This window comes from Aulostomus chinensis, chromosome 5 (genome assembly GCF_037954235.1).
Source record: "Aulostomus chinensis isolate RoL2024-O1b breed Wild chromosome 5, RoL_Achi_v1.0, whole genome shotgun sequence".
Classification (NCBI taxonomy): domain Eukaryota; kingdom Metazoa; phylum Chordata; class Actinopteri; order Syngnathiformes; family Aulostomidae; genus Aulostomus; species Aulostomus chinensis.
In genome coordinates this window covers 9306553-9330269 of record NC_141324.1, presented here as the reverse complement: position 1 = coordinate 9330269, position 23717 = coordinate 9306553, and the positions used below count along the sequence as shown (strand labels likewise).

Here is a 23717-nt window from a genome sequence, read left to right as displayed (position 1 = left end):
CCAGGGCTTGAGGGCAGCCCCAGTGACTTATCACTGACGTGTGAGGGTTGTACCGCTGGCATTTTGAGCCCACACTGACCCCTGGCCATAAGCCCACCTTCCTGCAGGCTTCGCCTCAGGGAATAAGCCTGCCAGAGATGTGGCACAATATACTGGTTACTGTGGTTACCACAGGGTTTCCAGGAAGTGTGGAGATAACAATGAATATGATGCTGAGCTGGAAAATGTGCTTCATGGTTTCTTATTGATGACACACCCGTCTGAGAAAGATACTCTATCATCAATTTCATTATACCCATCTATCCCACTGAAACTTGCTAGAGTAAAGCTTTATTGTTGGAATTGTAAATGAGAGTAAATGTTAGATTGTAGCCCAGTATCATAGCGGGAACGACTGATCCCAGTTTAATATTTGAATTTCTGTTTCATTTTCATGGTGACCCCTGGCTTCTTTGGTGCTACCTTTTTATTTTTCCTATATGTCATTTTGAACTAACCTTTTAACTTTCATGTCGTTCTGTAATGTCTTCAGAGGTTTATTTTTATATTTTTTCAGGGTAGGTCAGCCTCCACACTCCCGTTATCAGTTTAGAATTAATTACTAATCACAATTTTACTCCCGAGCTCCTCACCTTTCTCTGTTGAAATGGCAGAGGCGAGGAGATGCGGACGTCTCAAACTGCTTCTAATACCTCACTGCTATGAAGGTGCAGAATATGAAAAAGAGTCCAAAAACAGCTGCAATGTGAGTCAGTTGGAGAATAGCTTTCCTCGCTCAGTCTGATTCTAAGAATGAGCCTCCACTAAAAGCTACAGAGGATGGAGGAGTGTTGAAGGGGCTCAGTTTACCAGGATTCAGAACAGAAGAGAATTTCCTGTTTGTCAGCACCATCTGTGTCATGAATATGAGTCTGCTGGGAGGCGGACAGCGACCCCTCTGGTGCTAGAACCTGTTCTTAAAGGCTGACAATATTTGATGAGACCTGGAGAGAAGCCAGGCGTGGATCTGACATGCAGGTATCGACTGTGACTTGGTGATTGATGATGATGACATGGAAATCAAAGGCATCACTTTAAGCCTTCATCTACCAATCAAAACAATGTAGTTGTGTAAAAATTCAACCCCTGCAGCTTCCATGAAAGGAGAAGGAAGCTTGAGAGAGTTGCAGAGTTCAAAGAGACTGGCTCAGGTGAGGAGTCAGCCTCCAGTGGCCCCTCAAGGGACAGCAGTTTTCCATACTTGGGTCTTCTCTCCTCAGGCCCGGAGGTCGCTGCTTGGTGTCACATCAGAGTCTAACCCTTGGTCAGCAAGTGTGCTTCGATGTAGCTGCCGACAGTCGCGCAACGGTTAACTGATACTAGAGGACACATCATGCAATTAAGTGTGAGATCCAGCTTGCTGCTTTGTCAAATTTGAGTCATTTCCTGATGTTGTGCGTTATTCACAAAAATGTGTGTTGATGGTAAAGCTAAAAAAAACCAACAACCTTTGTCTCTAAATGCACAGCCGTCATTTTGTGGAGGCTCTGTAGTGTGAGGAACTGATGAAGACGGCCAGACACCAAAAAAATCAGCAGAAAAAGAGAAATGCACCCAAACAAGCTTGATGTAACCATGGCAACAGCCTCTTTGGTATTAGCAGGGAGCTTTGTAATTGTGTCCCAAAGCTGTTACACCCTAACCCTTAACAAGGGGAACTCCATAGTTGTGTGTGACCCTGGGTGTGAAGGGCGAGTGGATCGGGGTCGACGAGGAATGAGCTGAGGTCGGCCATCTTGGACAACTACTTCTTGTCTCTCCATTATGAAGAAGTCCCTGTCATGCATGCACATGCATGTTCTTTTAGTTGACTCAAATCGTGGTGACCTCTGACCCCGGGTTACCTTATTTCTCCTGAAGTGGTAGACCACCACCATGCTGCCCAGGTCCAGCACCATGCACAGACCCTGGAAGGAGGCCACAGCAAGTCGCAGCACGCCGTCCTCCATGACGAGGCAGGGCGTGTTGTCCCGGCAGTAGGGGCAGCCCTCGTGACACGGTAGGCACTTACTGGAGACGTCGGTGGTCTCCTCTCTGTCGGAGCTCTGCTCCTTACCTGAGGACAGAATGAGAAGTTTGCTGACAATCAGAAAACTAAACACTGGGTGTGTATGCAGAATTGAAAAAAGCCTCCTGAGAGTTGGAAGCAATCAGGAGACGGATCTGATTTACGGTGTTGTTTTCAAGGATCATCAGTGTCACCCATTGGTGTTTAACAGTCAGACACCAACTTCACATTAAATGCTCAGTTAATCAATATGAGGGAGCAGAAATCTTCATCAATCAAAAAGACCTCGGGGGTGCTAATTACAAGATTACAACATTTAATTAAGCAGATGAAGGAATAATGAAGAAGAGAGGGGGACAGAACACAGTGACTCTGCACCCTTCAGCACTGGGCTGTGAATTATTGTTTTCAAACCAGCGTGTTTCGCCACGCTCAGATACGGTTTATCAAATCTGTTCCCCTGATTGCTTTTCCCAACATCTCATTGGGGAGGGCACATAACCTTTTTCCTCAAAACCAGAGTGTAATCATTTTTCAGTACATGACTGCGACACGTCTGCCGTTGCGAGATTTAGATTCAATTTGTAGACACTTTGCAGTTGCATAGGCGTGTCATTCCCCTGTAGGTCCCAGAGCTCATGAGATAAAGTTGCACAATATTTCAGGAGAAGCTGGCAGGAATGTGTTCAATGTGCTGGGATAATGGGATAACGGGTTTTAGTTCCAGTGGTGTAACACAGCGTTTGCCATGTCAGAATACCTAGAATATTGATCCCGCTCTCTATAACCTGACACTCAGGTAAAATGTCATGTTTGATGAGCTTCTCCTGCACGTTTCCAATCACTTCACTTGTGATTGCAGCCTGTGTCTTTTTCTTTCCGTCTCTTCCGTTTTGATTCTCGTCCTCTTCGCCTGTTGCTAGGGAACAATACAAATTCTGGTCCGGTTTTACAGGGGTGCAAAAAGAATATCTGACATTTTCCTGGAGGGAAGCTATCAGGGTCACCACCTACTGCGACCCAATCTGAACCACGGTGAGATTTTTAATGACCGGTGCACCGGCGGGGCTGGAGGAGGAATCTCTTAATAGACAAGCTTCATCACGCTGCATTTCAATAAAGCTCCTGCTTCACCCCCCCACCCCCGGGTGTGCTGTTGGACTCAGGGATGACGAGCGCTGCAGCTGCTTGATGATGTCACTCATCATAAGGACACTGCTGTGCTCTCAGACCAGGAAGCAAAACGGAACCATTCAAGATCCCCTCCACTCCTGGAAGGAGGCACATACAAATACGACCACATGTGCACGACAAGGTTTGTGCAGAAATCAGCCTCTTTAACCTCATCAACATCCTTGAAATGCCACCTTCACTGCTCCCTCATTGAAAAAACAAAAACAAATTAAAATTACATGAATTAAAACTTTTCTTTTCTTTCATGTTCCGGAGTGGCTGAAGAGACAAAATTAAACTTTTTTTGTGGGCATAGAGAAAAAATATAAATATTTTGATGACATAAAAATAGAACTTGTTCCCTCAGTTTGATTATTTCATTGCCACACAAGATAATTAGTTAAAAACGATAAACTTAGAGAATCACCGGAACAAACCAATCTTGTGGCCACAAATGAATTAAATAGGAGAAACAAGTGATATCTTGCGGCCTCAAAATATGTATTTTCCTCTCTGAGGCCTCGTTTGAACCTCTGCATGACCCCTGCTTCTCTCCCTGCGTCCATTCTCACTGTTTTTGACGTGGAGTCTGCAAAGTTCTTCATTGTGGACCAGGAGCAGCTCGTGTCACCAATCCTCCTTTTAGGACTGCTTCTTAAAATCCGGTTCTCCCTGAGCCCAGAGGACATTCGACTTTCCCCAGTGAAAGCTTGAACAGCCTTCCACGGCCAGATTCATGCATCATCATTCATCATTTTACAGAGTGAAAATTGGATGGAAATAAGGAGAAACCTTTTTGACAAGAGGGAGCTCGTAAGATGCAAAGTCCGTACATGTTGAGGTGTGTTTGTTTATTTGTGACTCTCACGCATGAACAGGGAAGGTAAGAGAGACGGACGGCACGTGCACATCATGGCTTTTTGTCACAGGTGACACTGGAACGACGCTGTGGCTGCTGCAGCGTCGTTCCAGTGCTTCAGAGATACAGGAGTGTCAGCAGCTCCGTCCTGCCGCACAGACGGCTCCAAAATTCAAAACTGTACAAAGACGAACAGCAACTGATGAGCATGGAGCTCAGAAAAAGGATAAATTAAACTGTGACTAAACCTTTTTTTCAAGCCTCCTCCTCCAAGTGCTCTGTGACTACTATGACTCATCAAGCAACAGGTCTGTGAATCAGCTGCCACCTGTGTCTCCCACCAGAGCTCAGCACAGAAACAGCCGTCAGTTGCTTGAGATCTCACAACCTCACAGGCCCCAGGATAACATCCAAAGACAGAGGAACACCCCTCCCCTCCAATAAGAAGGTGTTTGTTTTTAATCCTGAAAGTGTCTTTTGAAAGATTCAAGTTTTGATCTGACATCTTGCTGCAATATGTGTTTTAATACCACGGAGGGATTTGTAACCTACTTTTAAAGCCATTGAGCGCCACTCGACTCGGATGGTAAAATCCTCTCTTGCACTGGCACTTGTACTTGTCCAACACAAATCCATGGCCACCGATGGGCGTGCACTGGGAGAAGAAAGGGCAGAGACAGACAGACAGAAGATTAAAGGCGTTTTCACATGAGGTCCGATTGCTTCATACCATGCTGGAGCACAATTTCTTCCGTCTGCATTCCCCTGCTGGTCAGCTTTCTTCTTATGTTGTGAATGCAAGTGAAGGGTAGATCAAAGTGATTGACCAAAAAAAGAGTAGAAGGAGAGATTTTACCAGCAGTGTCACAGTACTGCAGCGTTCACAGTGAGGGCAGAACGAGAGCATGGACCAAGCAGACGACCTTGGAAAGCAGCACACCGTCTACTCAAGTCAGGTTGAGTCAGTTTTATTTGTATTAGTTCTGTCCTGACTCTGTCCAAGTAGAGCAGGTCCAGCACCTCCCTCCTTCAATGAACCTCCACCCAACAATTCTCCATCAGCAGCACATCCTGCAACAGCAGCCACCAGAACCTTCCTTTACCAGCAGGAAGGTGGAGCAGATCCAGGATCAGTGGGGACGGAGAGAGAGCAGGAGAGCAGGACAGAGACAAAGACAGAGAATGGAGGAAGACAGAGAGACAGAAGGAGAGAGAGAGACAGAGATAAAGAGGGAGAGAAAGGAGGAGAGACTGATGGACAGAGACAAAGAGAGAGAATGGAGGAAGACAGAGAGACAGAAGGAAAGAGGGACAGAGATAAAGAGAGAGAGAAAGGAGGACAGACTGATGGACAGAGACAAAGACAGAGAATGGAGGAAGACAGAGAGACAGAAGGAAAGAGAGGGACAGAGATAAAGAGGGAGAGAAAGGAGGAGAGACTGATGGACAGAGACAAAGACAGAGAATGAAGGAAGACAGAGAGACAGAAGGAAAGAGGGACAGAGATAAAGAGAGAGAGAAAGGAGGACAGACTGATGGACAGGTTTGGTACACAGAGGTTCAATTTGGATAAATCACAAAATTCTGAATTGCTTATAAAAGGGATTAAACTGTGTTTTGGGTGACCAGAGTGCAATGGGACAGTGGATGTGATTGGCCAGGGGGTTTAGACCACATTGTCACCGCAGTGAACTCAAGTGTAAATGTTTTCAGTCCACATGCAACAACCACGTGAGCTGAAGTGTGGCTGAGCGCATCTCCTCTTTTCAACATCGGCTGCAGTTTGACAGCATGTACGAGGCTCTGACTGCCAGTCTGTCTGTGTAAGGGCCCCCGTCACGCGTGTTGTGCTGCTAAACTATCGCTCCTTTAAGAATAGTTTAGTGCGTGTAACGTGTGAGGTGAGTGGGCGAGAGAGAGAAGCTGCAGCTGGTGAGAGGGCGAGCTGGAGGTTTGCTATCCACACAGGTTAGCACCAGGTGGAAATATCCATCCATCCATCCATCCATCCATCCATCCATTTATCCATCCATTTATCCATCCATCCATCCATTTATCCATCCATCCATCCATCCATCCATCCATTTATCCATCCATCCATCCATTTATCCATCCATCCATCCATCCATCCATCCATCCATCCATCCATCCATTTATCCATCCATCCATCCATTTATCCATCCATCCATCCATCCATCCATCCATCCATTTATCCATCCATCCATCCATTTATCCATCCATCCATCCGTCCATCATCCATCCAACCATCCATCCATCCATCCATCCATCCATCCATCCATCCATCCATTTATCATCCATCCATCCATCTATCCATCCATCCGTCCATCCATCCATCCATCCATCTATCCATCCATCCATCCATTTATCCATCCATCCATCCATTTCTCCATCCATCCATCCGTCCATCCATGCATGCATCCATCCATCCATCCATTTATCCATCCATCCATCCGTCCATCCATCCATGCATCCATCCATCCATCCATTTATCCATCCATCCATTCATCCATCCATCCATTCATCCATCCGTCCATCCATCCATCCATCCATTTATCCATTTATCCATCCATGCATCTGTCCATCCATCCATCCATTTATCTATCTGTCCATCCATGCATCCATCCATCCATCCATTTCTCCATCCATCCATCCGTCCATCCATGCATGCATCCATCCATCCATCCATCCATTTATCCATCCATCCATCCATGCATCCATCCATCCATCCATTTATCCATCCATCCATTCATCCATCCGTCCATCCATGCATCCATCCATCCGTCCATCCATCCATCCATTTATCCATCCATCCATCCATCCATCCATTTATCCATCCATTCATCCATCCATCCATCCATTTATCCATCCATCCATCCATCTATCCGTCCATCCATGCATCCATCCATCCGTCCGTCCATTCATCCATCCATCCTTCCATCCATCCATCCGTCCGTCCATCCATCCATCCATCCTTCCATCCATCCATCCGTCCGTCCGTCCATCCATCTATCCATCTGTCCGTCCGTCCATCCATCCATCCATCCATCCATCCATCCGTCCATCCATCCATTTTCCCTACTGTTAATCCGTTAAGGGTCGCAGGGGGCTGGATTAGATTAGATTAGATTTATTGGTCCTTGTAGGGAAACTTGTTTCTGTACACGTCAAGAACACAGAATGGATACAAAATACATCAACCCATCACCAGCACAGTCACACAGAAAAAGCCTATCCCAGCTGACTATGGGTGAGAGGCGGGGTTCACGCTGGACGGGTCGCCAGTCCATCGCAGGCCAGGTGTAAATGTCATCAGGTGGAACTGCATCCAGACGTAATCTGGACAAAGACACACTATAACGGCGGTGCTGCCTGTCAGTTGATGAGACGCATGCGTACACCCCTCAGGTGATGGGTTACTTCTACTGAGCCTCCTTACATCGTCTTCAGACTTGGAAACGCTAAAATAGTCGAGTTGATGATGAAAATATGGAACAGCCAAACAGAAAACTGATCAAGAAACAATATGTGGCAAAGCAGAGTTGATTATGGGCATCAATACATTCTCATCAATCCCCACATGATCTCTGTGTTATGGAGAGTTGGTGCAATAAGAAACCATGAGAGAGCAAAGGAATAACTGATCAATCCAAAACTCCTTCATCAGACCGATCAACCACGACGTAGAACAAACAGCTGCAGCGATGTCGCCGAATGCTTCCTACTTCAGTTGCTAACGAGCTAAAGAAAATGCTCCATCCGGGAATAAAAATGAACCGATCTCTTCATGAAATGAGCTCCAGCAGTGTTCATTATTTTGTTTGCACTACAGCATCCGTACGTCCCAGAATGTCCTCCATAAACACAAGCAATCAAGTGTTAGAGCCTCAAAACAATTAAAGGAAAATGGTGGAACTCAAGTAACAGCAGTATTGTATAAATATGCAGTACTGAACGTTTCCACTGTCTTGCCCACGATCACCACAATATATCGATAGTCAGACTCAAACATTGTTTGGTCTCTTACGTGTGCTGTGAGCTGGTCCAGGTCTTACCTGTGAACAGTGCCAGTGTCGTATTGAGAGCTGCCTTCCAACAACATGTGGAGCCTCACAAGGTTGCATTCCTGTACCTCTCATCATTTAATCTTTACATGCTCCTTTGAGCTAATATCACAAAAATCAGATCAAAACAAAAGTCGCTCCAGTTGAACAAGAAGTTATTGTTTTAGGTGCAGAGACGCAAAGTCAGTCCACACCTCAACAGTCTATCATTCAAAAGTAAAAATGACATGAAGTAAATGATACAATCTTTAAATGATACAACCCTTCTATGGCCTCAGAAATGTCGCTGGGCTCAAGGGTCTGATGCCAAGGTGGGATCTACGGGAAGGTGTACATGTGTTCATCTCAAGCAGGCTTCCTTCCTGGACCCTTCATCTGCTCCCAGGTCTGTCATCGATGAGACAAGTTCAGCTGCTAAAGAGGACTGAAAAAGCTCAGGACGTAACTCATCCTTCATCATTTCATGGGCTAGTGTTAAAAATTGCTGTGAGAAATGTGCTACCAATCACTGGAGGGCTTCAGTCCCCCACGAGTGCAGTCTCCTGATCCATGAGCCAATCACTCAGGTGGAATTTTTTCCCAGGGTTACTCAGTGTTCTCAGGGTTAAACTGCCTGTGTGTGTGTGTGTGTGTGTGTGTGTGTGTGTGTGTGTGTGTGTGTGTGTGTTTTCACTGGCTGCTGATGGCTGTGCTCCCTCCCACCCCCACTGTAGTTTGGTCTTTGTTAATGAACTTGCTTCAATCATGTTTCTGAGACTTCAACATCGTCTGCAAGCTCTTCAGCAGCAGGAAACAGCAGACGGCCCAGTTCTAAACATGCCTGATGTCAGGGGAAATCACAGGGCTTTGCCAAGTAACAGGGAAACTAATTAATATCTAAATTAGGAATTAAGGCTTGTTTGCAGAATGTAAGCGCCTGCATAATTGCAGCTTGCATTGATAACTGTGGGAGCAACACAGGCTTACATACCATCTGGGCCTGACAGACAGCACTATGGATACACACACGTGGATGCACATACTTGCACTAATTAAAGCTGCAATAAATTTGACATGAATTTCATAAATAGTGCAGTAGAAGTCCCCTCTAGGAGGACTTCTGTGGAGAACTAGATTTATACCTCATGGTATGAATAAGTGACAATCACTGTTGAAGTCTTTTCTTAGATTTATGATATCATTCAAAATGGAGTCCATGTTGAAGGAGCAGTTGTACACTCTAGGATATGCGCTTCTCTTGTAGATAAGAACGTGGAGACATTACTCTCATGTTTGCCTTTACATAGCCAGATCCTGCTAGCTTAGCTTAGCTTCAGAGGAAGACTAAGAATAGAAAAACGAATACCTGTTGCTGGGGTCCAAATTGCTGGATTTATCATTGCTCGCTCAGCTCCACCGCTGTCTTTGTCTGTAGCTGTACTTTGGAACCTAGGATTGAGCCAGGAAAGCACTTTCTTCCTGCATCCAAACGTTATGCTGAGCTAAACCATGTCACACTTTTAGAAAAATTTGCAAAGCGGACAGCAGTAGAGAGTTTGGTACTGAAGTGGTTCAACACAGCATTTTTGCCAGTATTCATTCTGTTTGTATCTTTTGTATGATTTATTAAACAAAAGAAATGCTCGCCAAGCTAAAGCTTCCCCCTGAACAAGATGAGTCGTGTTTCAAAGCTGACAAACAGTCTCAGATCTCTAAACTGGCAAAGACCAGCAGAGAGTAGCTGTCGATGGTACGTGTGAAGTGAGGAAGGCTGACAGAATAAATAGATGCAGGGAATTGTTGCTGCAGAGTTACGGCTGAAGACACGTCTCCACTGTCCAGACAACAGACGACTCAAACGGCGGCGCAGTGGGACTGAACCAATATTTATCAGCCTTCTGTTTTGAAGCAGCTACTCATGCTACACATCAATTGAACGCTTTCGTTCTTGTGAATACATCTACATAAATCAGATACAAACACAACAGCAGGTGCAATCAGCACATTTATCAGATAATTGAACACGCAATCATGCAACTATGTCAATTATTCTTAGCACCAAGAAGGCAGAAAAATCAATCCACTGCTCATCAAAGTCCCTCAGAAATGGACTTGTTACATTGTCAAAGACCCAGGAAATCCAGATCCAGTCAAACATCCAGCCTATAAGATGTTATTTCATCCTTACACACCCACAGACCGATGACTCAGCATTGTCATAAGCCTCAGCTGTGATGGAATGTGAAGAATGGGTGGAGTTCAGGAAAGTAAATCACAGTAAAACAAAGATAAAATCCCAAATGTGTTGTTTGCGCACCATGTACAACTTCACAAGTAGTTCTAGACTTTTCATGCTTGGTATTTGACAATGAGTGTTTGCAAATGGCCATGATCGTTTTAGACAAGTGTTTCAAGTATTCATTTTCCATGATATTTTCATGAAATGTGAACTTGAACGAGGGAAGTCGATGCTTTGGGCCCTTTGTGAGCCTCAGCTATTATCTCCCTCCTCTATTCATCTGCTGGCACCTGTTTTTCTCAGGCATAAAAGAGTAAAAACTTTCTATTTCTCAAACTTTTGCTCCTCACAGTGTCAGTGCTACATTGATTCCAGTGAGGCCAATACCACACAGAAGGCTCCAGAAGTGCTTCCAGATCCCTACGCCTTTGGAAGGCGCTTTCAGCTGACCCGACCCTCTCGTCTGTTACACACAGGCATGAGTGAGGTTTTAAAATATGAACGGGGCCGAATGGGCAGCATCACTTGAACTCCTCATCTGCCCCCGTCATGAAAAGAATTGATTTCAAAACACTTCTTGTTTCTGGATCAATGAATGGCGTTCTACATTGCTGACATGCTCAGCGACTCCACAGCGCGTCCATCCCACACGATGAAGCAGGAGTCTCATGACTATACAGAGAGTGTATCTCCATTCAGGATGGAGAACAAATTGCTGGACCAAACAGCGTTGGCATTCCTACAAAAATAGCCATGACACTTCTGTGGTTAGAGATGGGTCAGCAGTTAGGTCAAAATAACCAATGAGCCTCCTGAACTGGCCGCACTCATCCAGGGAACGTCACACAGTCTACCAGGTCTATTTCTCTGACAATTACAGCAAACCTGCGTTGCTACCCGATACACCAACATGCAGCTTTAAAAATGAATAAACCTTTTAGAATTTTTCTGTCATCTCCGTGCAAACTCTCTGATTTGCAGCTAGACAGAATTTGGGTCTTGGCAAGGATGGTTCATCCTGTCTGACTGGTGGAGATGATATAAAACTGTGGGTAGGTAGTCAGGTAGGCAGGTAGGTAGGTAGGTAGTCAGGTAGGTGGGCAGGTAGGCAGATAGGTGGGCAGGTAGTCAGGTAGGTAGGCGAGCAGGTAGGCGGGCAGGTAGGTAGGCAGGTAGGCGGGTAGGCAAGCAGGTAGGCAGGTAGGTGGGCAGGTAGGCGATTGGTGGGCAGGTAGGCGGGTAGGTGGGCAGGTAGGCGGGTATGCGGGCAGGTTGTTGGGCAGGTAGTTGGGTAGGTAGGTAGGTAGGTAGTCAGGTAGGTGGGCAGGTAGGTGGGTAGGTAGTCAGGTAGTCTGGTAGGTAGGCAGGTAGGTGGGCAGGTGGGCGGGTAGGCGAGCAGGTAGGCAGGTAGGTGGGCAGGTAGGCAGCTGGTGGACAGGTAGTCAGGTAGATGGGCAGGTAGGCAGGGAGGTGGGCAGGTAGGTGGGCAGGTAGTCAGGTAGGTGGGCAGGTAGGCAGCTGGTGGACAGGTAGTCAGGTAGGTGGGCAGGGAGGTAGGGAGGTAGTCAGGTAGATGGGCAGGTAGGCAGGGAGGTGGGCAGGGAGGTGGGCAGGTAGGTGGGCAGGTAGTCAGGTAGGTGGGCAGGTAGGCAGCTGGTGGACAGGTAGTCAGGTAGGTGGGCAGGGAGGTAGGGAGGTAGTCAGGTAGATGGGCAGGTAGGCAGGGAGGTGGGCAGGTAGGTGGGCAGGTAGTCAGGTAGGTGGGCAGGTAGGCAGCTGGTGGACAGGTAGTCAGGTAGGTGGGCAGGTAGGCAGCTGGTGGACAGGTAGTCAGGTAGGTGGGCAGGTAGTCAGGTAGGTGGGCAGGTAGGTGGGCAGGTAGTCAGGTAGGTGAGTAGGTAGGTAGGTCGGGAGGTAGGTGGGTAGGTAGGTAGGTAGGTAGATAATACCTACATTTACACACTACCAGTCTTCGTTATGAAGCAGCTTCTGCTCACACCAGAGAAACTCAGTCAGGGCCATGGAGGGAGGAAAGATGTAATAAGGTGCTTATTCTAGTCTTTTATCAGCCTCTGTGCAGCTAAATTGTTGCATATATTAATGAGTTTAAGTCGGTACCCAACACTATTCTCACCAACGCAAAGAAGAGGGTTAGCAAGATTTTAGTCCAGTTTCAACACTGTATGAGAGGGTTATTAGCTGGTATTTCCAAAAAGATGAAATAAAATCAACATAATTAAAAAGCGGGAGCTGAATAGGCCAAACATTTGTGAAATAATTAATGTTCACACAGAGAAATGCAACAACAAGGACTGTAAGTAGAGGTCCCAGCAGGATGACGCTGCCAATGTTGCAGATGAGTAGCGCATCAAAGCAGGATTAATGTCACCAAACCTCTGAACTGCCTCGCTGATTGTCAGTGGTGCCACTTTCTCCATCTAGATTATACACAACACACACACACACACACACACACACACACACACACACACACACACACACACACACACACACCTTAAAAGAACGTTCGCGGTGCCAAGGCCAGCCTCGTTTCTCCTCCGCCAGAATGAAGGAGCTATGAAATGGTCGTTTGACACGTCTCCGTTTGATGAATCGCCTTCATCAGACTGCAGGCTGAAAGTTGGAATCTATTTTATAATTGCGCCTTGCAGTTGAAACAGTCAGGGCTTTTAGTTCAACACTTTTCTAACACCCAGTTGTCAGGGTTCAGGGTTGCTTTGTCAATCACAGAAAGAGAAAAACACTTGTGAAGGGGACGTATACGATCCTTGCTGCTCCTCAAAATGTGGGCATTTTAACAACAGCCTGGCAGGCTTAAAATACACATGGGAGGTAAAAATATTTCATACCTGCATTTACATTGACATAAGAGGAATAAATCAGACCCAAAAGATGTTTTTTTCGTGTTTAATTTCCCTCTGAAAAACCTTGGAGAATTGTTCAGACATAAACTGTACAAATATTGAAACTCGAAGGCACTTGGAGCCAGGGCCAGCGCGGCACAACCCAATGCAAAAGAGAAGAACAAGAAGAAGCAATTTTTCACTGAATCAAATGGATCTGCCCCCAAACATCATGAGTTTTCCCCTCCACCAGTGTTTGTTGAAAATTAGCCTCCATTTTTGTGTAATATCTCTAACAAACAAACCAAATGAAAACAAACAGTGGATGGACGCCTCCTTTATGTGTGATGTCATAGTGACCTCAAACCTTTGATGACCAAAATCCTGTCACTCCATCCTTGAGTCCTTGTGGAAATTTGTGCAAAGCTTGAAGAAATTCTCTCAAGGCGTTCCTGATATGGCATCAACAGGACTGGGACAGACGGATGGACCAACAACCTGAAACACGGCGGCATAGAAAAGACCAGCACAGTTTCTGACATGCCTCGATCACGTGAGCTAACACATGCAACTTCACATGTCTCAAAACTGAATTATTTGAGCCACCCCCAGGTTTGGACCGAGGTTTACATGCTTCAGTTTCCTGCAGAAGTGTGTGGTTTGATAAAAAGCTGTGAACAGGCCGCCAAAATGGCAGTTGGCAAAAGCAAGAGCGGGAGAAAGACAGCACTCTGTGTCCCTCGGAGATCTATAAATACACTGAAAGCATTAAACCCTAAAAGCATTACAATCACTCTGTCCCTTGGGGTTAGGAATCTGCCTGCTGCTCTTTCACAAGACAACCAGCCACTGAAACAGTGGATGTCTGAGAAGGGAGATTGTCTGGACAAGTTAAGACAAACACTGGATATTTAGGTTCTGTATTAGTGTCTGTGGTGGTTAAAGTGCTGCGTGACTCCTTTCTCTGGTTCTCTTTTGCTTTTTGCTCCTGAAAGGATATTTACCACGCCGGAACGATGAGGAGAGGTGAATTCAGAAAGGACCCGTCATGAGTGCACGTCTCTCTTGCCACTTTAAGACTTTTTAGATGAGTTCTCCACAAAGACATCTGGATGGGTGGTCCCCAGCTCTCCACACTGACTCGACTGGGAGGCCTCAGTCAATTAGGATCCGACTGCTTCAGCAGACTTGACAAGCTCTTACATTTTGCCACGGCAGCCGCTGAGCTGCAGGCAACAGATTAGAGCGTGAACAGTTTTTCCCTGCAGAGGACGAATCCTCCCTGATGACCGTCCCTCTCTGTTGTCACTGCTTATCGCTCCTGTCTGCTCTGAACGCATCAGCGTCCTTTCGCTCTCCTTCGACACAATGCACGTCATCAGCCTAATTAAAGATTAGAGGGCTGATGTGAAGATGCTATGCCACCGATTCTGGTATTCCATCTTGTTAAAGAGACACCCATAATCGTGAGTCAAGAGAGGGATTTTCCAGAAACAGAGGTGTACTAGAACCCTGCGTCACAGTCGTGTGCTACAACAACGCGTGTCTGTCTCTGTAACATTGACCTTTGACCAACAAAAATGTGTTCAGGTCGTCCTTGACCCCATAGGTGTTCCCTCAAGGTGTTCCTGAGATATCGACTTCAAGTAAGGTAACAATAACTTTGACCTTTGACCTTTAAAGTCATCTGAGTTCATCCCAGTGGACTCTTGTTCAGATTCAAAGTCTCGAGGTGATCCTCAGATGTCGTGTGAATGACAACAATGTTGCCAGCACGTTGCTTTGGTCCAAGTCAGAGCAAAAGAAGTATTTCAGTCCACCACATTGCTTGAGCTTCAGAAATACTGGCCCTACATTTCCCATAATGCAACTCAATATCACTACTTTATCAGACCCTCTCTAACAACTGTGTGTCAGACTCAAAACCCTTGTTTCATATGAGACCAGAGTACAGGGTCTTTCTGTGTGAGTCTCCATGTTCTCCCTGTTCCTGCTGGGTTCTCTCTGGTACTCCAGCTTCCTCCACAGTCCAAAGACATCAAGAGGGACCAGGTTAATCCAGACTCTAAATTGACCGTAGGCGTGGCTGGGAGAGCCAATGGTTGTCTGTCTCTATGTGTTGGCCCTGCCATGGACTGGTGACCTGTCCAGGGGAAAGGCTGCTGGGATAGGCTCCACCCCCACCACCCTGAACAGGAGAAGAGGGGGAACATGGAGGGATGATGGATGATGGATGGTGGGATGGATGGACAATAAACTTGTGCCTGCTGATACAAGTATTTGTGAATGTTAAAGTTTGAGAATTCCAGTGATTCTTGACTTTGCTCCAGGTACAGAATCCAACTCAGGTTCAAAACTGATGCTGATGCTGTTTCAAACTGATACGATCCAAAGTCCTTTTCCTCCAGAAAAGATGGTTGCCCTGCCAAAAGGCCTGGCAAAGAATGAATGAATGAATCCTTACAAATTCCAAGGTCCAAATCAACATCCTGGTCTGGTTGTTTCAGCACCGCTTTGGTCCATTTATTACAGTCAAGGAACAAAGACAGGGCGAAGCAGCTGTCATCCAGAGGCAGCTGGTGCCTTGGAATGGAGCAGCGTTTGCTTGTCTGACATATCTGGGACTTCGACAGGTACGAGACAGGAAGGAGGTCATTTCCCCTTCAGTTGGTGACTGAAACGCAATCCCAAAAATCCAACCCAGACTATCCTGATGACATCATCAGAGTAATGAGTCTCCAGAGCCTTGGACAACCTAAATCCACTTTGCACTTATCAAACGTATTATAAATGGAGTGGTATTTCCAGTTGTTTGTAAACTGGTCTTAAACTAGAGTTACTGTCGATCAAATGTGATTCATATGTTTTCCCTTTTCTTGTTTCGTTGAATGTTTCACTACAGAAAAGAATATTGCATCGTCCATTTTTAGTAAAAACCAAACATTGTCAGTGTCCAAGCCTGAATAAACCCTGACTCGGTTGGAGGCGGAGGGCGACAGCCATGTGCTGCCCTGTATTATTGATCAGTTTTCATGAAGTCCAGTGATAAAATTTGCATGAAGAATAATGTGAGCACCAGTTTCCAGTCGAACTGCGCCTGTGTGACCCCTGACTCTCTTGGTGGAGTCGTCAGGGGAACAAACAACGCATAGAGGAGTAGGTTCCCTCCAGAAGGCAGTACTGTTTGATGACACGTAGTATTCATGTGACCCCCCCAGCCATGTTCCCTGCAGCCCCCCAGCAGAGAAGGCTTTATGATATAGACTCCAGTACTCTGCACTCCATTGAAGTCAGAGCTTTTTTTGTGCATTGTTTTTAAAAAGCCGCAGCTTTGAGTACATCATCATGGTGTCTTTGATGATCAACAACACACACACACACACACACACATACACACACACACACACACACACACACACACACACACACACACACACATTTCTAACCGGTATATAGATGCACTAAAAGCCACTTTTCCAGTGCACCATACTGGCTGTTTAAATTTTCATGACTCCACAGTATGTGGTCCCTCTCGAGCTGCAGGGTCAGGGTCACGCTTCACCTTTGGACTCCGGTGACGATTCTTTCTGACCAGTCAGAAGCCTGCACCGTGCTTATGTCACCTTTTAGTGTCAGCTTGCTCGGAGGAGTTAGTGCTGAAAAAAAGGTACCAGGTATCAAGTACAAGCCAGTAGAGTTTCACCTGATTGTCACTGAAAACAGGTCTTTCTGATGAATGCAACATTCCATCCACCGCCAGCCTGGAGGTTCCTTACATGCTCACTGCTCCATGGGCTGTGCAGCACCTTATTCAGCTGCACATCTCTCCCCGGAATCAGTACTGCTACATTATGAAGCTTAAACCTTCCCTCTTTACGGTCACAGTGATGGGAATTCTAGCTCACTTTGGTGAGCCAGTTCATTTGGCTCAGCTCAGTGGTGACATCCAGCTCTTTCTGACTACATTTTAAAATTATTATTCATACATTACAACTTCTGTCTTTTGTCATTTGGCAGGAATTGGCAGTGTTTCGTTCTATGATTGGTATGGTTCAGTGGAACTACATTAACACTATTTCAGATTTGTATTTTTGAATTTAAAAATGTAAATACATCAAACATAAATGCAAACTTGCACTGAACCTTCTATCTAAGCTCCAAAGTAAAAAAAAAAAAAGAATTAAACAAAATATTATAAGGTGCGATGTAGCAGCATCTGCCTCATGGCACCACCCACTCCCCCGCCTGCTACCTGATGGTATGATCCATCTTCTGTGGTCACGCAGCACATGAACACAACATTCATGTGCATGATTCGTGTGGTGAAAAGATCATCCAATTCTCCTGTCTAGTATTGATTCACAAAAATCGGCTGTCAGACAGAAGGCAGCTCCAGTCGTTCACTCACAGTTGGTTCACACAGCCCACTCGTTCACACACCACCCAACACCCAAGTCTGATTTTGTCGTCCTCAAATAATTGAAACTGCAGATCCACTCCGTTTTCCTGCAGCAGGGCAGGTGAGGGTCACATGTGGACAGGTAATTATCTCAAATGGCAGGGGCGCCCGTCAGTGTTCGCACAGGCAGACTGAGTGGTTCTAGTGGTCAGAGCTCTGTTTCCTCTCCTATCCACACGTTGTGCCTGGAATGTTTCTAAGTGTGAACACTTGAGCGATCAGTGAGCCGAGGAGGTTTGCTGCAGTATTAGTTCTCACTTAAGAGCTGGCCGGTTCATGTGATGATTTAATGTGTTACCCTGGCAAAAGTGGGAACTGTTCCAGGGAATGACATGTTGACAGATGAACGGATCATTTCTGGCTTGTCTTTCCTCAGAGGAGTTAATTGGCTGTAAGGAGACAGGAAGAAAGGAGAGGAGTTGGTTGTGAAGGCCAAATGGAAAGGAGGGCGTGATTACAGAGATAAAGAGAGCAGAGAGCAATCCGAGCGCTAACAGTCTTCGGAACAGAAAGTGTGTTAGCGAGAGGGAAGCAGAGGTGTGTGTCTGATTGAGAGGAGAGAGCGAGAGGAGAAACAGAGGAGGTAACCCTCCTTGGCTGTCACAGCAGTTTACACTCATTAGCAGAGCTCTGCTTTTGAAGCTCTTTATCTCCAGCGGCACGTTTCACAGTGTGGGCCAAACACACTCGTGCAGACACGCACAGGAAAAGACTTTCATCCACAGAAAAAGAAAAACCACGTTACCCGACTTAGATGTGTCCAGTCACAAATCGCCTACAATAATCATGAAGTCCTCATCTAAATGTGCAAGTAATTATGTAAGATGCTTCCTCTACCACTCACTATCCATAATGTATGAAGTGGTGTATTTGGTTGATGCTACCATGTACTACTGTAACTCCACATCATCGCTGAATGGGAGCAGCTGCATATATACGGCTGCACCACAGCTGAAGGACTTGCTAGGTATTTCAGGTCATTCCAGAACTGTAATGTCAGATCTAAAACTGGATCCAGTAAATGGAAGAGCCTCCCCCGCCCCTGCGTCCTCAGCAAACATGACTAGTAGCTCCTTGTCTTTCTTGCTAAACTCTCTACTAACCAGTTACCAGCCTCAGCTGCCTCCTACCTGCCCTGCCAGGTTTGCAACTTGGGGGGGAGCTATGAGCAGATTAGGTGCTCTCCTCTAGAGATGGTGGGACCCAACAGGGGGAGTCGCATGCTCTACGAACAGTCTCATAAAGGGTGCTGGCAAAAATAAACCACAAAATCAACAAATGAAAACGGCAGCACTTGTGATGAAGAGTAAAACACTTCCTGTAATGATGCCCAGCAGCAGACAGACACAGAAGTGGATAACACTTGCATAATATATTTGAATGCTCTGTTCTATGAAATAAAACTCCTCTGTAAATACTGCACTTGTGCAATTCAAAGTTTATTTCCTCTTATAAGCCAAAATCCCCGGTAAAATCTCACCGGTTGTAAGTGGAGGGAACCGCGGTCGTGCTGACTTCCCTCAGCACTACGGGAATCCCTGATCACCAGATCTAGGGCCCTTTTTATTTCTGATCCATGCTGTTGCAAGTGGTCGAGTCAGGTGGTTCTGCATGTGTGTGACCTGCATAAACAGTAGCATAGATGTTTATCAGTGAGTTTGGTGTGGCTGCAGCCACAGGATGTGGGGCTTCCTCTGAGACAACAGTTCTGCCCGGCTGTGATTTGTGTCCCTTGTGATGAGGAATTTCATCTGGTGTCCTCTGTTTTAACTTTCCTAGGCCTCATCCCTGTACTTCGTCTGTAAGGTTAAGAGGTGATCTGACCTCCAGGCCTTGACCTGGGGGTCAGATCTCCTCTGGTGCCTTTCAGAATTCTTTTATAATCTTAATTTTGTCTTGCCGTTGTCTGACGCCTGGCTGTGATTGGACTGCCTGAAGGTCACATCTGACTAGAAGGTTCTAGTTTGGTGTTGCTGGCAGTGCCTGACATCACCAGTACCACTGTTTAGGAGGGAGGAACTGGGACGTTCTGGGGGCCTCCTACGCCTGAGGTGGACGTCCAGTAAAGTGACCAGTGGAAGCGTCTCTGAGTCTCCAGCCTGGTTCTGGTGGCTGACGGACTCCTTCATCTACAACAGTCCTCCACAACTTGCTGCAGCAGATCTCTGGCCGCTGCTAGATGAGTGTCACACTCACAACATTCCAGTGGCGCTGAGGAAAGCCGAGGGCTGAAATGTCATGATTTAAAGAGCTTTAGTTTTCATGTGTTGGTGGCTGGGACCAAACATCGCTGGGAGGTGAAACCTAACAACGTGTGGGTGAATATCGCCGTTGTGGCCTGGAAGTGGGACTGTGGAGTTCACTGCACATATCAGCTTTGTGTACTGTAGTGTACTATTACTGTGCACAAATTAATATATCAATTTTTACAAATATACAAATTTTTTAGTGCAGGTGGCTAGTTAGTTTTCTTGCAGCTGATTTAATGTTAGCCTTTTGGCTAGCAGGTTAAGTCAATAATCCCTATCCGTAGACCTGTGGTAGCTAATGTCTCGCAATCCCAGCATGCAGCAGTCCAAATCAGAACAACGGCCCACTGGCGGGAAATGGCTGCAGGAATACCATCCTGGCAGCGAACTTGTCTCATCACATTCATAAACTCTGGCTGTGGTGGATGGCTGTTGTGCCTCCAGGCGCTGGAACACTTGATTTTTAGACACAACAGAACCGGATTACAGCCATGAAACACGCTAGAGACTCAGAGCTAGAGACTCAGAGCTAGAGACTCAGAGCTAGAGACTCAGCTGAAGGGACACTTGTTGTCCAGTGAAGACGGTGCGATTTTCAGACTCAAAATGTGATATTAATCCCAAAAGCTCATTGTTTCCATTTGAATTCCTCCCAGCATCTGTGGGCTTTCAGAGACTCTGGCGTGAGATGAGGGACGCTGGTCAGGTGACTGTGGATGTCCGGATCCTGCAGGTCTGAATCCTGTCTGCTCCAACTGTTTCAGTACTCAGGAAAGCGCCACAGTCACATCATAAGGAATGTTTCATTTATCAACTTGTTTAATGTTCTGTTCCTTGGATTTAAAGCTTGCAGAGAATTCTGAGAGCTTGAAAGAGATGCTGGCGCCGTTCATTTTTGCTCATGCTTTTCCTGCCGACACCCCGCTGTAAACGAATGAGTCACATGACACCTGGAGCTGTATGGTGTCACAATGATTCTGTATTCCAGCAGCAGAATGGGCCTCTGTGCTCACCTGCCACTGGAGTGTCCTGTGACATGGAATTTGACCAAAACAGAAGCAGAGAGAGTGAAAACACTTCCTGGGAGCAAAAACACCGTGTATTTGTTGTCGATGTGATGTTCCCAAAAGAAAAGTTTCCCAATTTTCCGTTTCCTGAATGCACGATAAAAGTTGGACACACATTATATCATGAGGCCACATGACGCTACTCTTTCTGGCTGTAAACCAGCTAGCTAGCATGCTTGAGCTAACTCTAAAACTTTTCATATCGAGGACCCGAAGGACCATTTAGTCAACATGAGAGCCATGGACCCCCATTTGATGAGATTTAGTCTCTCAGACTCAAATCCTAGAATATTTGGTTTGGGAATCCATGTCGTGTTGATTTGATGATGGATGACAGAACAGAAATGATTCTTAAAACGTGTGACGTGCTTGTAAATGAAACCAGGCCGTGCGTGCGTTCAGCAGGGCCCCTCCTGGAACCTCCCACTGTGAGTCGCGTGCTGTGTTCACAAGTTGCTGTGCTGCCTTTAATTTGCCAAAAAAATTCATTCACACGTAGTTTTCTGCTTTCACTTCAATGAGACAGAGAGTTGGAGGGATGCACTGCCAGGCATTACTGTGGTATCTCTGAGCTGCCCTTAACAAAGGAGAGCGTGCCTCTGAAAACACGCCGCTCTGCTTTGCACAGAATAAACAAAGAAGAAAAATGTGCGTTGGCATAATAAGTTGTTGAGCTCCACAGCAACTGAAGCATCATATCACGGTAATAATGAGCAGAGAACTAAAGTAGTAACTGCACACTGTGCAGAACACGCCGCTCGGTCACATTACTGGAGACTTGGTCGTTATTATCTCTCCCCGGGAGTGTGAGCCTCAGGGTGTGTTTCAGCTCAATTGGGAAAAGCAATGAGCCTGACATTGGACTCTCCACAGACCATTTCCACAAAAAAATTTATTCAGTGCGACTGAGAAATGAACTTTATTAATGAGGACTTTTCAACTCATGAGGTCCTTCTTCGAAAAAAGAAACTTGGTGTGAAAAGCTCGTATCGTAGCAGCGTGGGAGCTTCGGGCTGCACACTTTGATTTCAACAGAGGTAAGCAGAACACCAAAGTGTGGGTACTGCATGTCTGAGCAACAGCACAATGCAATTGGTTACAGCAAGAAGGAAGCCGAGGAAGAAGAGAAGCAGTGAGAGAGAAATAACACACAATAGGAAACAACAAAGGAAACCAGAGACGGGATATTGAACACATCCACAAATCTGCATCGGCACTGTGACGATAAGCTGAAACAGACAAAATAATTGGAGCTGTACAATTCTTCTCAGATGAATCCATAAAGTATAGTTGGGTGGGGGAGCAGCTGGGTCGGTGCCGTCTCTGGATCCTGGTGAGATGTCGCATTTATAACCAAGAAAAGGAAATAACCCTTAGCATGTCAGCCCATTGCTTCTTGTTTTACAGCTCTCTTTCCATTCACACTTGTTTCAGACTCATTATCCTTAACAAGGTTATGTCAAGTCTGCGTCACGTCCCCCTGCACACTGGTATTTTCATTCTCACCTTTCTTTCCATATCAGAGATATGATTGACAGTCTGGAGAAATTACACACACTTGAATCATGTTAAAGCTCTAATGCTTCCTATTTCTTCGTTACTTTGAAGCCCTCACCAAATGGCCTGGTAATTCTCTGTATTTCTCACCAAATGTATGCGTGCCTGGTCCATCCGCAGCGCTAGCTACTGCCAGGCAGCTGTCTGCTAACTGCTGTGCGGATGAATACGTTAATGCGGGGGTCGTATGTGGTTCTCATCCCAATGTATGGAGCGCTAACATGGCGGTAGCCCACAGCGGAATCTCTCACGCCATGTTCTTCCCTACAGCTCCAAGAGGACTGCGAGTGTCCGTATCTCGCCACAACCTCTCGAGTCAAAGACACGTTTTCGCCTCACTTTGAGTTTCATTAGTTTAGAAAGAGAAACGTGCAATGATCTCTGCAATCAGAGGCTCTAACCTCCTCTCAGCTGTTACCCTCCTGAGAGATGACCCTTCAAACCACCGACGGCTGTCGTACATCTCTATTGATCCTCCAGAAAAAAGTCTGGGTATGTTTTGATTACATGAGTAATTAAATGATCCCTAGAAGGATGAGAGTGATGAGACTGTCATAAATCCATGGAGATGATCAATAACCATCCCCTCAGACAAAATACTTGTAATGAACGTAGTTTGCAGCCTTGACTCGTGTGTCCCACATTCCTACTGTTCAAAAAGTGGTAGATAAACAGCAGTGCTGACTCAAAATGGCACTGAATCATTGGCTGCAGCTTAGCTGGGTAGTGAAGGCAAATCATCTTCATCATCAGAGGAAGAGGAGGAGGAGGAGGATAACGACCAATGATCCTCAAAAAGTTTCCGTTTCAATTACAGCAACTGCAGCATTTTAAAAACAGAACTTTGCAAAATGTGCAGGACTCTGACTTCTGACCATCCAGAGCCATCCAGGTGGTTGGGGTGGGCAGGCTGGCTCAGCCCCATAAAGGTGACGGTCGCAGAAGACGTCACGCATTGCACACACCATCCACACGCTCGGCCCGTGATCGTTCCACCAGCAGGACCCCTCACCAGACAGCAGCCGTGAGGAACAGTGAACTCAGCACAATGGGTCAAAGCAGACCTGCTGTATCTCCTCCAGCACAGAGCAACAGACAGGGAGGGACACACACAAAGAGCACGGTCAATTATTCACCACATC

At 46.1% G+C, this 23717-nt stretch overlaps 1 protein-coding gene across 1 annotated transcript in view; it reads right to left on the bottom strand.

Annotated features, from left to right (window-relative positions):
* gpr158b (G protein-coupled receptor 158b) overlaps positions 1-23717 on the bottom strand; it is an 80435-nt gene that overhangs the window by 46920 nt on the left and 9798 nt on the right. Inside the window, exons 3-4 of the mRNA XM_086203000.1 lie at positions 4632-4734; positions 1884-2095 (exon numbers count right to left, since the gene is read on the bottom strand). Coding sequence (XP_086059126.1) covers positions 1884-2095; positions 4632-4734 — 315 coding nt within the window. The remainder of the gene's footprint in view (positions 1-1883; positions 2096-4631; positions 4735-23717) is intronic.